The sequence below is a fragment of the Numida meleagris genome, chromosome 4 (genome assembly GCF_002078875.1).
Source record: "Numida meleagris isolate 19003 breed g44 Domestic line chromosome 4, NumMel1.0, whole genome shotgun sequence".
Classification (NCBI taxonomy): domain Eukaryota; kingdom Metazoa; phylum Chordata; class Aves; order Galliformes; family Numididae; genus Numida; species Numida meleagris.
In genome coordinates, this window is record NC_034412.1 from 30179015 (window position 1) to 30193525 (window position 14511).

Sequence of the window (14511 nt, forward strand, 5' to 3'; positions counted from 1 at the left end):
ATTCTATGCCTTTTGAGACTCAATGGAGCAATTGTTACCTTCTGCTCTATAAAGCCTCAGACAATTCTTTAGGAGCTTGTGTACTGACGCTCCTGGGAAAATTATCTCACAAAAGCACAATTTTTCTTTCCTCCTTCCAAAAAATAATTATTTGTATTACAACAAACAAATAAAAAAACCTCACATATTTCAAAATGTAAAACAGAATTCATTTCATACATGATCTCTGACTTAAATCAATCTTTAATACTCTAACTTGTGCCGATTGAGATCTAAAAAAACCCACAAAAATAGAAATTAACAGAATGTACTGAAATGCTGCCTGGCTCACTCAGTACATCTGCATATAAATGCATTGAAAGTAATTTTAATTCCCCTCAAGCAGCCTACTTCTAAAAGCTTGTTATTTTTCTAAACAAAAATGTACAGACAAAGTAGTTCTACATTGTGGGATTAGTACCTCACTGCATTTTATGATTGTTAATAAAAAGATGACTCTCTGAACTAGTCTTACATTATCAAGACACAGTAAAGAATTACATGATCAAAAGGTACAAAACCTAGAGAAAACTGACTGTCTCTTAAGGCAATCATAGTTTCTGTCAAACTTCTTATGCTTAATTAGATATGTATAGAAGGGTAAATTGCAAAATAATTTTATTTTATTTTTCTAATCACGCATTAATTTATTTTTCTTTTTTTAAACCAGACCAACTGTATCCAACACAAAGCGGCCATGAAAAATAACTGTGAGCTTTGCTACTAACAGCTTTTACAAGAACTGCAGATACACTTGCTTCACATTCTAGACTCCTACCCATTCAGCAGTATTTTAAAAATATCTTTATCTTCCATACTGAAATACAAGCATTTCTCTTTTAATTGCTTCACAGCAGAAGTTAATTTCCTCTCCCAATCAGCTTCAGCAAACGTCATATATGAATCCAAGTCGAATGTAAGCAATTAACTTTTAGGCAACTGGTCTAAATAATATAAATTCACATCTTTTTTTAGGAATGCAGATTCAGTTATACATGGTGGAATCTGTAAATTCATATTAGAGATGATTAGCTGGAAATCTTTAAACCTATCCATGCGCAATACCAAGGTGTCGATATTTCATACTTTCTGCATCTCTAAAGCTATAAATGCTGGGCGTTGTATTTATTCATCAGATCACACAATATAGATAGATTTTTTAGCTGCAATAAGGGCACATTCCCAACTCTGTTTTATTTTGCTCCATTCAGGTTCTGCTCCCCTTCCCATGTCTATTACTATGATAATGAAACCTGCAGTGAGCCACAGCCCAATTAAACTCCTAAAGACTGGGCAAGTACTTAGAAATCTAAACAAACTACATGATATGCTTTAGAAGACAATTGCTTCTCAGCTTGCAATGAGACAGCTTAATAAAATGGCCCCAAATGCTCTAGCGAAGTTTTCAGTAAGTTTTCCAACACTTAACTATTTTTGTAGCTTCTGAGAAATATACCTACCTCTAACACAAGCTAATTTTGATGGTTTCCATAGTCAAAATTTTGTGAAAGAATATATGCAAGTCCCATACGATTTAGTAAAATATACTTATCAAAATAATTTTAAGTATTTTTTATATCAGGCAGTTGAGTTGGTAAAAAAAAAAAAAGCTTTCTGCAACTGCTCTTCACACAGCAAATGTACTTTCAGCATAAAACGGCATCTTACATGCATCTCTGAGGTGCGATGATTGTTCCTCAATTGAAAGATGAACCATTATACAATTTGATATTTATTTAAAAAATTTCAAATAGTACTTTTCAGCGTGTTCTAGAAACTCACATATATTAATAATTTTAAATATATTTAGGCTTCATTCCCGTATCAGTCAGCTGCAGACCAGCAATCAGCTCATCCAAAGAATAACAAAGTGCACAGCAGTGGAAAAAAACATTAATTAACTATATTAATTCCCACAAGGCCTAGGAAAAAATATACAACTTGCAAAATCCCCTCAGAGCTAACAAATTAGGGCCCATTTTTAACAAAATTCCTGAACTGTAAGTTATTGAGAGCAAGCCTCTCACATAAAACCTCATCATTTCTTTCAGCTGCTTCCTCTTATCAACAGAAATTAATTTGAATATTTGTTGGTTTTAAGCTCAGTTCTTATTTAAACCTCCTCCTGATGTACACTACTGAATCAGCTGGAACACCATGAAAGAGAGCTGTAGGTCATCAGTACACTATAACTCTCACAGCTTGTGTCTCATCACTAATAGATCAGACTATCTTATGTACTTTAACACAGAAGGGCAATTTTTGTGTGGGTGGGTGAGAGAACAAACAGAACCAGAAAAAGAGGGATTTTTAAAATTTTTGAAACCTTCAGCATGTAAATTAATGTAAATCATCCAAATATAGACCATCTATTTTGCATATACCACTATTTCAAATATCAGATATTTAACGTGAATAGGCAGGAATATGGATATCTAGGCAATTACAGTCCAAAACACACTCCACATCTCAAGAGAATATAAAGACAGAATGAAAGGATGGTAAGCTACCTGTTGCTGTCAGTCTTTCTTATGCTGCTTATGAATGTAATGAACTTTGCTGTGGTGTATTTCATCTCTTTTCTTCTGTATCGTGGCTCGAGTCACATACTTCCTCTAACTTTTTTTTTTGGCAAAGACTATGGTAACTTGATCTCCTCCATCAGATAACTGCCTTATAAACTACGTCCAAGAGCTTCCTCCCAAGTAAACATGGCTTACATAATTGTACGTGCCTACTTTCACCCAACAACTATTGAACTTGACATCTGCGATTTATATTCTATAAAGAACTTCAAATATACTAAGTATCTACAAGGTTCAAAACCACCAGTAGCCAAGAAGAGAAGACCAATTAATGCTCCTATTAAGGACAAAGATGTAGTTTGAAACTCGAGAGAACACTGTAAGTGATAGTATCAGTCAAAAGCCTCAGCTATGAGAAGTCTGTCTCGGTTCATAGCTTCTTCAATTTCAAAGAACCAAATCTAAAAATGAGATTTCATGCTTCTGGCGAAAAGAACTAGTTAAAAGAACTTCTGCTGTAAAATAAAACTTCAATTACCACAGGCTTTCTTAATGCAAATAAAAATTTGCTTATGAGATACATGCAGCAGATAGTGTGTATGGCCATTCAACAAAAGCACTCAATTCTTATTTGTGTCAGTTTTGGCTACAAATTTATAACATACAACTCATACAAATTCTGGTACCAAATATCATCTACAAAAGATTGTGGACAAAATAAAATGAATGCAATTGGTATCTTCTGAACTACTGTATTATTTCCCAAAAAGCAATGTAATTGTGTAAATTGTCGTCCTATAATAGTATGCAGATACAGGAGTCACAGACTTGGAGGCTGGGAATTCATCTCAACCATCTTAATAAGAGTGACTTTCTACCTAAACAAGACAGGTAAAAATATCTTCTCTAAAAAATCCACATCTGTCTTACAGAAGGTAGGAGCAGAATGTAACTTTTCTTCGCTTGTAGATTCAGGACACATAAATACAAGAAAAAATGCATAAATAGAGTATTCTCATAGAATCACAGAATGGCGTGGGTTGGAAGAGACCTCAAAGATCATCTTGTTCCAACCATCCGTGGTGGGCAGGGTCGCCAACCACTAGATAAGTTTCCAGCCTGGCCTTGAACGCCTCCAGGAGTGGGGCATCCACAACTTCTCTGGGCAGCCTGTTCTAGTGCCTCACTACTCTCTGAGTGAGGAATTTCTGCCTAACATCCAAACTAAATCTCCCCTCTTTCAGTTTCCTTCCTTCTTCCCCCTTGTCCTATCACTATTGGACCATGCAAACAGTTGCTCTCCCTCCTGTTTATAAGCTCCCTTCAAGTACTGGAAGGCTGCCATGAGGGCTTCTTGGAGACTTCTATTCTCCAGGTTGAACAAGCCCAGCTCCATCAGCCTGTCTTCACTGCCCATCTGGACAACATCCCTGTATTCTTCCCAGGCCACAGTCCATGCTGCTATCGCCTGTACATCTCCTTCTTTTCCCACAGTTTAACCAGCAGTCCCTCACTCAGCCATGCCAGTTTCCTGCTTCCTCTGCTTGATTTCTTGTGCTGAGGGATGGAGAGCTCTTGTTTCTCAGAAACGTCACCTTAAAGATCTGGCAGCTCTGTTCTGTTCCTTTGCCCCTAAGGACAGCTTCCCAGGGGATCCCATCCAAAAATTCCTTCAACAGCTGGAAGCTCGCTCTCCCGCAGTTCAAGGTCTTGACTGCCCTATGCCAGGCCCATATTCCTTGAGATCACAAACTCAATCAGTGCATGGTCACTGCAGCCCAGACTGCCTTCAATCTTAACGTCTTTAATGATCTCTCCTGCACTGGTGAGCACCTAGTCCAGCAATGCTTCATCTCTGGTTGGTCTGTCCAGTATCTGGACCAGGAATTTATTCTCAGTGGACACCAGGATTCTCCTGGACTGCTTGTAGTTCTCCATGTTGCTTTCCCAACAGACATCTGAGCGGCTGAAATCCCCCATCAGGATGAGAGCCTACAAGCACAATGCCTCCTGTATCTAAAGCACGAAGGAATCATCAGCAGGCTTCCCCAATCAGGCAGCCTGCAGTAGACCCCGACCATCAGAGTCCATTATTGGCCCAGACCCTAATTTTAACCCACAAGCTCTCAACCTGATTGTGGCTGTCTCTCAGAGGCAGCTCTTTGCAGTCTATCCACCTCTTAACGTAGAGGTCAAATCCCCCGCCCCTCCTACCCTGCCTATCCCTTCTGAAAAGCTTGTAGCCCTCAATCATAGTATTACAGCTGTGTGCTTCATCCCACCATGTTTCTATGACAGCAATTAGGTCATAGTTTTCTAATTGCACCACGGTGCCCATCTCCTCTTGCTTATTTACCATGCTGTGTACATCGGTACAGAGGCACTTCAGCTGGGCTATGAGCTGCATTACCTTCTTGGAGTAGTCCTCCCAAATTCCTCTGGGACTAATCTGAGGTTTTCCCCTACTACTTTCTAAAGTTACAGTGCTCCCTGGCTCTTCTGTCACACAGAAGTACACCCCTTTCCTAATCAAATCTGGTTTAATTACAGCAAAGAAATATATCTTCCTGTTCATCACTGGTTGTGAGTTACACTCATGCTTTCTTATTTCTTCCTTCTCCCTTAATCTGAGCTCAGCGAGAAGCAAAAGCAGTTGTATCAGACTGCCTGTTCTCAAAGAACAATCAATTACTTTAAATAGTGTCATAAACACCAAAACAATGTACAATATCCAATTAAATCATATTCGTGCAAAAGAGAAACACTCCTTGTTCCATCCCAGCTCTCCTGTCATTAGAATAGTATCATAAACAAAGAGAAAAGCCAAAGAGGGAAGATTTCAAAAGTGCAAGAGCTTATACTCAAGTAAAAAAAAAAAGGCAAAAAGACTCAGGCCAATCACTGGAATATTGTATCATACAGCACAATTGTTCTGTAGCTTAAAGTTAATGCTCAAGATGTTAGGGAGGGTATTTCCAGAGGGGAAAAAATATCTAGAGGGAAAAGATCACTTTCTCTCTGATCAGAGCTGCTCTGCATACTTCTAAAATTAAAATACGTTTCTGAAGCAAGTGGAAAAGTGGAATCTAAAGATGAACTTCAGTCTGTGACTATAAATCATCTAATATCACCTATAGGAAAAGAACTACCTGACCATAGCCTGAGCTGTCAGCTTGTATTTTAGCCATGCTGAAAACAAGTTAAGAAATGGAACATTATGTACAGAAGGTTACTGACTTTTAAAGAGGGTGGCAGATAATAATTCAGATTCTCAATGGGAATTATATGCCTAATTGGAAACATAACCAGGAACCTAGTTATCACAAAGAGAAAGCATCACTGCAGGATACAGGACAATCATGTGGCAAAGGTTCACTCCATGCTGCATTTAGCACTGTAATTTAATTCCATGGGTACTTATGGTGAGATTGCTTTTGAACAAGCTTATGCAACTAAAGCACCCGAGGTGGTTTAATGACTTTGCACCAACACCAAAATGAAGTGTTTTTCCACGTTGGTATCAAATTAAGACCTACTAATTCTTAATAACAAGAAAAAGCGTCACAAAAAGACCTTCTGATAGAAATTTTGAAATTATGCTTTAAAACCTTTCTAACCCATCCTGTCCAAAACTGAGCATCTTGGTCACAAATCAAATCAGTATTTTACATTTGCAGCAAATACATTAACTAGAATTGTATTCTGCCTAACAAGGATATCAGCAATGAATTTGTTTGCCCAGTGCTTGTAAGTATTTTCTGAAGGACAGGATCAAAGAAGTCTAACAGATTGAGGAAAGCTAGAGAAATTGATAGGGATCACATGATGCAAGAATTATTTTATGAAAAAAATGTTTCTGCTGTAGTTCAATTTATATTATCCTCTATTACACAGATTACCATCATAAGACCATTATTCCAAATCAGTGTATCAAACTCCAGAAAGAAAAGTGACTGCACAGACCAAAGATGTATGAGAAGGCTGAGTTTTCTTAAATGGTACTTACACCAAGAGCAGCTTGGTAGGTAACTTCTGATGGGAAAGTAAATGAAGGCCCTGTTGTGACTGGGCTGCTAGGGGGTGGAGTAACTATTAGCCCAGTAGTACCGATATGAACCTGTTGAAAAAAACAAAGCAAACAAAGAACAGAGTCAGTTCTGATTAGCTTTATGGGAGCAGTTTTTGACTCAGCTGTAAGCTTCATGGTCAAAATCACCAGCATTCTATTACCCCAAATTTTACAATAGGAATAATTTTTGGTCAGATACTCTTGGAAAAGGTACTGGATCATACTTCTCACTTAAAAAAAAATTCTGATGTTTCTGAAATTTTGGAGATGCACTGAACTACATACCGAACATTACCATCTCCACTCTCAAAATGTATTCTTTATGTGAAGCTCACCAACTGCTGTCGCTTGTAAGTAAAGGCTTGGGATAAGCATGAGATTAACAAATAAATTAAGTCAGATAACTGCTATTTCTTTTCACCATCAGATTAACGCGGTATGTTTCTGGAATGCATGTAATTTTCCACACTGAATTTACCTTTCACTTGTATATGCTTTACTAATATCTAGTATTATATTCAATTTAGAAGAAAATAAAGAAATTAAGTCATCACTTCTAAAATTTAACAACCACTTGTGGTTCTTAAGAAATCAAGAGCAGTAAAAAAAACCTAACTCACAAGACCAAAAATATCTGCCATCACTTTTTAAGGACCATTGTAAATATTTTTCTTTAAAATGTAAAGTTTGAAGATAAGCTTTGTGAAATCATAGTATTAATTGCATATAACAAATAATTTGGAGTAAATAATGCAACAAGAAGCCTTCATAGCTACTTAAAAAACAAAGCATGATTTATACTTAATTTCATGTAAATTACCTGAGAAGGGGCACTACAAGAAAGTCCCGTCAGCTCACTTATGCGTGCTGCTGCAGTTGGGTTGCTAGAGCTGATGAGGACAGGAGGACTAATTTCCATCGAGTGGCGATTCTGAGAAGACTGTGAGGACTTGTTGGACATAGTGAGGGAGGTAAAAGAGTGTCGTTTTTTGGTGTTTTTCTTAGTGTCGGTGTGCTTTTGGACTGAACTGTTGAGGGCTGCCCCAGAGGTACCTTCTCCAGAGTCTGCAGCAGAACCTGAGGGCTTATCCAATTCTATCAGCTGCTTGGCTGCTGTGTTAAACTACAAGAGAATATTCACACATAAAAAATTAGTATTTTCTTCTTCACAAAGATCACCTATAGACAACCAAAATCTATTTTCCAATGTTACTATTTAACTAATTAATTCTACTATTTATATTATAGTAAAATTTAAACTATGCAACTCAAAATTCAAAAATGTGCCACACTGACCAACAAATTAGTTGATACAGATTGATGAGTCTTTCACTACAAACTTAGCATGGTTAGATTCAGACTGGTGTGGACTACCTACAGGAGGTATAATTTCAGTGAAGAAAGGACAACATGAACTGGTCCAAACTTGGATTAATTCAGCAATATTTCTGGCCTGTGTTATCTAGAAGTCAGACTAAATCACAACAGTCTCCTTTGACTTTATAACATAGGAATCTGTATTACATAAAACCTTCATTTCATTTTAAGCCTTTTTTGTTGTTTCTGACATCAACCCGAACCTTTGCATGTAGGTTCCTGAAGACATTCCTCCTAGCATCCCTTTCTATTTATGCACTTATATTTAAGACTAGCAGTGTTGAAAAACAGGCTTCCTAAGCACAGATTTAATAATATAGTAGGGCAGAGCTATATCCATGTACTGCCGACAACAAGTAGCATACAAGCATAGAACAGGATAAGGAGAAAGGAAATACACAGCAAGAACCTGCTGGAAATATCTTCTCAGCTTTAAGCAATCTGTAGCCTCTGAATTTTCTAATGCTGAGACAGCATAAGAGCGTAAAATCAGTTCTTAAGTTTACCTAACAGGATTTTTTTTCCCCACAAGAACAGACCCTATTTGCTAATTTGTTATATCAATATGACATAAAATGCAAACAAATCCTTCCTCTCTGATAACAGAGTATGGAATCCTGTACATTTTCTTGTTACAGTAGATTAGTCAGAAATGGGAAAAAAAATCTAAATTTTCACAAAACCTTGATTTCATCTCATTAATATTTTAAAGCTACTGTAAATAATAGCATCATAACTCTCATTTATTCATACGTGGATGTAAACAAGCACCAATCTTTTGAACAAATTAATTAACATTAATACATGCCACTAAATATGAATAGTGCCACTCAGGTAATTCAGTCCATTACGAAGAAGGAAAAAAACCTTATCTCAAGAAGAACACGATGAAAGAATGAAATCAGCAACTGTTGGATGCACTACTTTTGCTTGTCAGCATATTTTTTTCTGTTTATTTTAATCTTTTTCCTACAAGTCTTAAGACACCAAACTATCCTCATAAGGAGTTTTGAAGTATCTTGTCCCATCAAAACTTTTCTACACAAGCTACGCATTATTAATCATGTTAGTATCAAGAGTGACCTAAGTGTGTCTCATAGAAATGTCAATAGCTTATATTCTGAACACTTCCTGAGCTCTGACAACAAGTAGATAATATAAGGTGGTAAAATACACACACACACACACACACACAGAATACACACACAAATACGTTAAATAAACAAAAGATTTTCAAACAGTATTTAAAAGACAAGATCTGGAAGGAAATTACATGCACAGACAGAAGAAATAACAACTATCAAAGTGGGAATTACTGAATAATGAGGACTTGACATAAAAACCTGTTAAGTCATAAAGGCAGGAAAAATTAAGATACGAAAGGCCTTAAAGAACCCACAATACAGCACAGACGAAGGAAGATTTGAAAAAGGATACAAAGATGACAACACAGGAATGATTCCTACAAGTTCCTATTATTGGTTCTTTAAAATGTACCCAAAAAGACAAGGAAGAATAGTAGAGAACAATGTCACAGTAATAAGCACTCCTATGAAAGGTGTAAACACTAGGCTTTCCTCCCACGGGACGTGAATCATATAGACAAAATATTTTTATACCATTTATGTAGTAGATAAAGTATACGAACAGCTTTCTACAACTAATTTACAAATTCATCATTTGGACTCTTACTTTTTTTTTTATTTGTTAAATTTTAAATTTAGATTGTACGTATGCTCAGTAGACTAGTGAAAACGATTATTTTAACACAGAACACCAATAAAAGGCTGAAGGATATGAAACAAACAGCAAAACAGGACCAAAGGAAGACTGTTCTGCTACTTACTCTTCAACATGGAAGAACAGGCAGGCTTTTCAAAGACTAATAATTTCATATATTTTGTACAAGTAGTCACTTTCTGTTTCTCAACTCAAAATTGAGTTCTTCACACACTACTTCACCTGAGAATCTGTTGCATATTCCACATTGTCTCACCACACTGGCCACAACCAAACTTATCCAATCCATTCTCTATCCCTCATTTAACAGTTACAGTTACACACTTCTAAAATACAAATTATCTAATCAGAAAAGGTAAGGGATTGCCCATGAGTAAAAAACAAAATGAAAACAAAAACGCCTCACTGCCAGAAGCATCCTGAGGCACCAGTTACAGCTAATTATGTTTGTTTACCTCCTGAAACTAATAATGCCTGCAGAATCTGGTATTCTATAAAGCAAACAATATGTTAGACAACAGTTAAGGCCTGCTCATGGGAATGATTCAAATATAAGCAATATACTGAGCTTTCTTAAAGACACAAACAAGCACAGGATGGTGACATGCAGCCTAACGATGGCAGTGAATGGATGGCTGGCCTTTTCAAAGAAACAACCTGAGGACAGCAGTATTGCACAGTATTTTGCAGAGTGCACTTCATCTCTTTGTTGAGAAATGAAGAGCTTGCATTTATTTTCCAAAGAAATGGCTAGCCACTGCTATCAAGTGCTTGAATACAGTATTCCCTTCTCCAACAAATGGTCCTGCATCTATTTCTACACTTTCTATCAGATGTTTTCCTGAGTAGACACATTTAAATTGAAATTTCTTTAACTTTCGCATTCACATAATTTTATTTTTTCATTAATAAAATCTTTGCTGTATCAGGTCACCTGAAACCGAATTCCCCTCTCCAAACCCCAGGAAACAGAGCAACTCCCCAGATGGTAACAGCACAGTCAGCTGGCTTCGAAGCAGCTCCCTGGCCCTGCGGGGGTCTGGGCTTCCGTCTCCTCGCAGCCGTCTGGAGAAACCATCAGGCAGACCACCACAAATGGCCACTGCCAGCCTCCTACTTGTGCTTTACTGCACTTATTTAACAAATGAATTCCGGCATTTTTCATTCACATGTAGATAGATGGAATTCAAGTATCATCACCTTCTGAAAGTAAGTCAAAACACTACCTGCTCCCTTAAGTTAGCCTCATTATTCTTCATCCAGAATTTTTACTCACAAAATTTTACTCCATTATCATGCATCAAGGAGCTGTTTTTCCCTGCATCACCAACGCTATTATTGGTCAAATACCAATTCCTAGGCTGCATTTCACTTTCACCCATATATTTTCCAAGTGTAACTTGGCCAACTAGAGGCAAATATTGTCCTTATTTGACGTTACTACTCTTGCTAAACATCCCCCTGGAAGACAGGTAATAGCTCAGAAATCTAAATTCAGCTTTGTAATTAAGGTTTCAGAATATATTCTGTCCAAACCAGCAGAAGAATCCTTTTACAAAACTTGAACAGCTGACAGTCAGAAGCAGAGCTGTGTTTATATTAATTTCTGAAATAAACTCAGTAGTTCTGCATTGCAGTTCTTGTAAGGAAAACTGATCAAAATTATGACACTTGATAATTGCTACTGGAGTGACAACACTGAGGTTACCACAATCAAATATAATGTGAATTAAACTATGATTTTCTACTAAAACCTATCTCCAATTTTGAGCATCATATATAATATCCACTTTCTGCATAGATTTTCTGCTCTAAAGTGGCCAGAAAAAAAAAGTCAAAAAGTATTCTTCTGAGTCAGCATTGCTACAGAAGTGTTTCCATTAGATCACATCATATAACAGCGATAGACAGAAAGCTGAGTCTAGCGAGTACAATGTTTAAAAAAATATGCTAGAAATCCAGTCTAAAAATCCAGTCTGAAATGTATAGGCACATTAAAAAATGCTGTGAAACACTCGTGTTTAGTAGTGGAAAAGATGCTAACACCACTCTGACACAGTAGGTACTTAAAATCTTATTTTACCATTTTTGAATATGTTGCATTAGTTGATGGATGCAGCAGCTTAAAATGACAGCGAACTTCATGTTCTACATCAGTGAGCATTCAAGATACAGATAACAATACTTCACTGTATTTCTGAAAGACTGCTTATAAATAAGGCTAGAGGAGATGGATTAATAAAGAGATGTTTCCCAGTTGTTCACACTAACTTGGGAAAACAAGAGCTGTCATTATTCTCTACTGACATTTTGACTGAAAAATGACCTATTTTACGGTCTTTCTTTTTTTCATTCTGGATATTTGTATTTTTCTAGCTGTTTTTTTAAGAGTTTTAAATGACTTGAAATAATGAAAATAGTTTTGACATTGTGTTTACTAAATGTTAATCCACATCAAAGTATCAAATTTGATGTTCTAATTAATTATATTCTACTCAGAACTGTATCTACTTTTAAAGCAAATACGCTGAAATTCCATCAGTCAAAAGCTTAGTAATTTAGACAATCCTAGTTAGGACTTACTCTAATAAAGCTAGAGGGCTTTTTCTAGTATTTTGTTTTAGCACTTCTCCTTCTTAGAAAACAGACGTTCTCTTTTTTGTAATGTTTCACATTATTTATTTTTCACTTGGAGAGAGAAGTGATTTTTTCACAGCGTCATGTGTCTACAAATACAGACAATGTTTTATGAGTCAGTTAACAAATTACTCTCTTAATGCAATCACTATTAAAAGACCTTTCAAAATGTTGTCAGCCTTAGCTTTTTTTATTATCACGGACTCAATATGTTTGAGTTATATAAATGAATAGAGCAGACTGGCAATCGTTGAATTAGGGGATATTCCTCCAGGTAATGAGCTGTCCACAAATACAGTCAATTAGAGTTTTTCACGGACTTCAAGGTATCTAAAGTGCTATTCTCCATCACATCAAAGTGCAACATATATTTTAAGTTCTTACAGAATAAACAGGACAGATTATACTCATCTTAAACTTAACGACAGAAGCCATTAAGACCTCCAGTAAACGCAGCTACTGTGTGATCAAACAAATAAAAATAAAAAGTGTACTGACACATACAAGGCAGAGATGCATCTGTCATTATGACAAAAACAGGTAATGATTACAGGACTAGGAAATGTATCTAAAAATATATCAAAATAACAAAAAAAATTACTTTAGTCTTCATAAATGTAATAAATACAATATAATGTACCTAAGAACGGTTCAGTTTACTTGGTTCCACCAGCCGTTTGCATATTTTCAAGAACAATAGTTACATAATCTCGGAAAACAAACATTCCAAAATTCAAACATTTCTTTTTTGACGTATCTCACTGCTCTTCACTTGAGCAAGTGCTTTAGTTCAGTATATACTGAAAAAAAAAAACAACACCTATGTGATCTGAAGTAACCCTCTGGGTTCCATCTGAATGTGAGGAAAAACTTTACTGTATGGGTGACTGAACACTAGAACAGGCTGTCCAGAGAGCTTGTGGAATCTCCTTCCCTGCAGATTTTCAATAGCCATCTGGACAAGGGCCTAGGTAATGTGCCCTAGGGGACCCTTACCTGAGCAGGACCAGATGATCTCCAACAGTCCCTTCCAATATCCACTGTCCTGTGATTTTGTAATTTATATTGTTCTAGATTCTCGTCATTATACTGGGGATTTCAGTGTATGTATAAAAGTGCTTGCGCCTGTTCTAAAAGTGTTAGTTTATCTACAAGGGTTAGTTTAAGACATTTTCTTAGCTGATGGAATTGGTCTGAAAATTTCAAGTGAAATACTTGTCAACGGTTTACGGGCGTTAGGCCCGATTCCGTGACGAAGGGGACAGGGGACCCACAGGCCCACGTCCCAGGAAAAGGGGAAAGGGGAAAAGGGTAGGGAGATGGCCCTGAGAGCAAAGAACAGCGGCAACAATCTGAGGAGAAACAAACTAATTTACTAAATAAAATATCGGAATGCAAAACAACACACTATAATACAATATAATTACAATTTAAGCTGATAAATCCAATACAGAGAGAGAGAATGTCCCAAAATCAAGGTAGGCCTTACTCTACTACCGACGATAAGACGGCTGGAGAGCGAGGTGCTGCCAAGATGAGAGACGGCGGAAAAAGGGACGAGGTCTCGTGATCTGCAAGTTTTTATACTGCGAGCTTTTATCTTTTCCCTCCGGCTGGAAAATGGTAACAGAGGAGCAAAGTGCCGTGGGGACTGTAGTAGTCCTTCTCTTCTGAGAACCAGGTATATCCACTACATGATGTTATGATGTGGAATACCAATAACCGAAAATCACAAAACCATGACATTTGTGACTGTCACATTTACATAAACTGTTTTCAAGAGTAAATTTCCATTTTGCAGATTTTCATAGAAACGGGATCTGAATAGTTAGCTAGGGAGCCCAAATAGCAGCCCGAGAGACTGTTTTTTTTTTTTTTCCTAACTTGCCTAAGTTAAGTGATTCAGTTCAAAGAAGCACCAGAAAAAGCCATATTGGCTGGAGCTGAAGTGACAGTTAACTGCAAGGAGCTAGGAATGAACAGCCAGGGGCAAGAACTTCTTAAATGAGCTTCTGAAATCTTAAACGGAAGACAGAATTGCACTGAGTACATTGAAACATTTACGTGTTTCTTGTGTTTTATTATTACAAAAATTGTTTTTATTTTTAAGTCATTTGAAGTTTT

The 14511-nt window shown here is 36.8% G+C and overlaps 1 protein-coding gene across 2 annotated transcripts in view; it reads right to left on the reverse strand.

Annotated features, from left to right (window-relative positions):
• The window catches only part of SH3RF1 (SH3 domain containing ring finger 1), a 94209-nt gene that overhangs the window by 18580 nt on the left and 61118 nt on the right, over positions 1 to 14511 (reverse strand). For both annotated transcript variants that reach the window (XM_021394504.1, XM_021394503.1), the window contains exons 5-6: positions 7454 to 7756; positions 6571 to 6681 (exon numbers count right to left, since the gene is read on the reverse strand). In XM_021394504.1, the coding sequence (XP_021250179.1) occupies positions 6571 to 6681; positions 7454 to 7756 (414 nt within the window). The remainder of the gene's footprint in view (positions 1 to 6570; positions 6682 to 7453; positions 7757 to 14511) is intronic.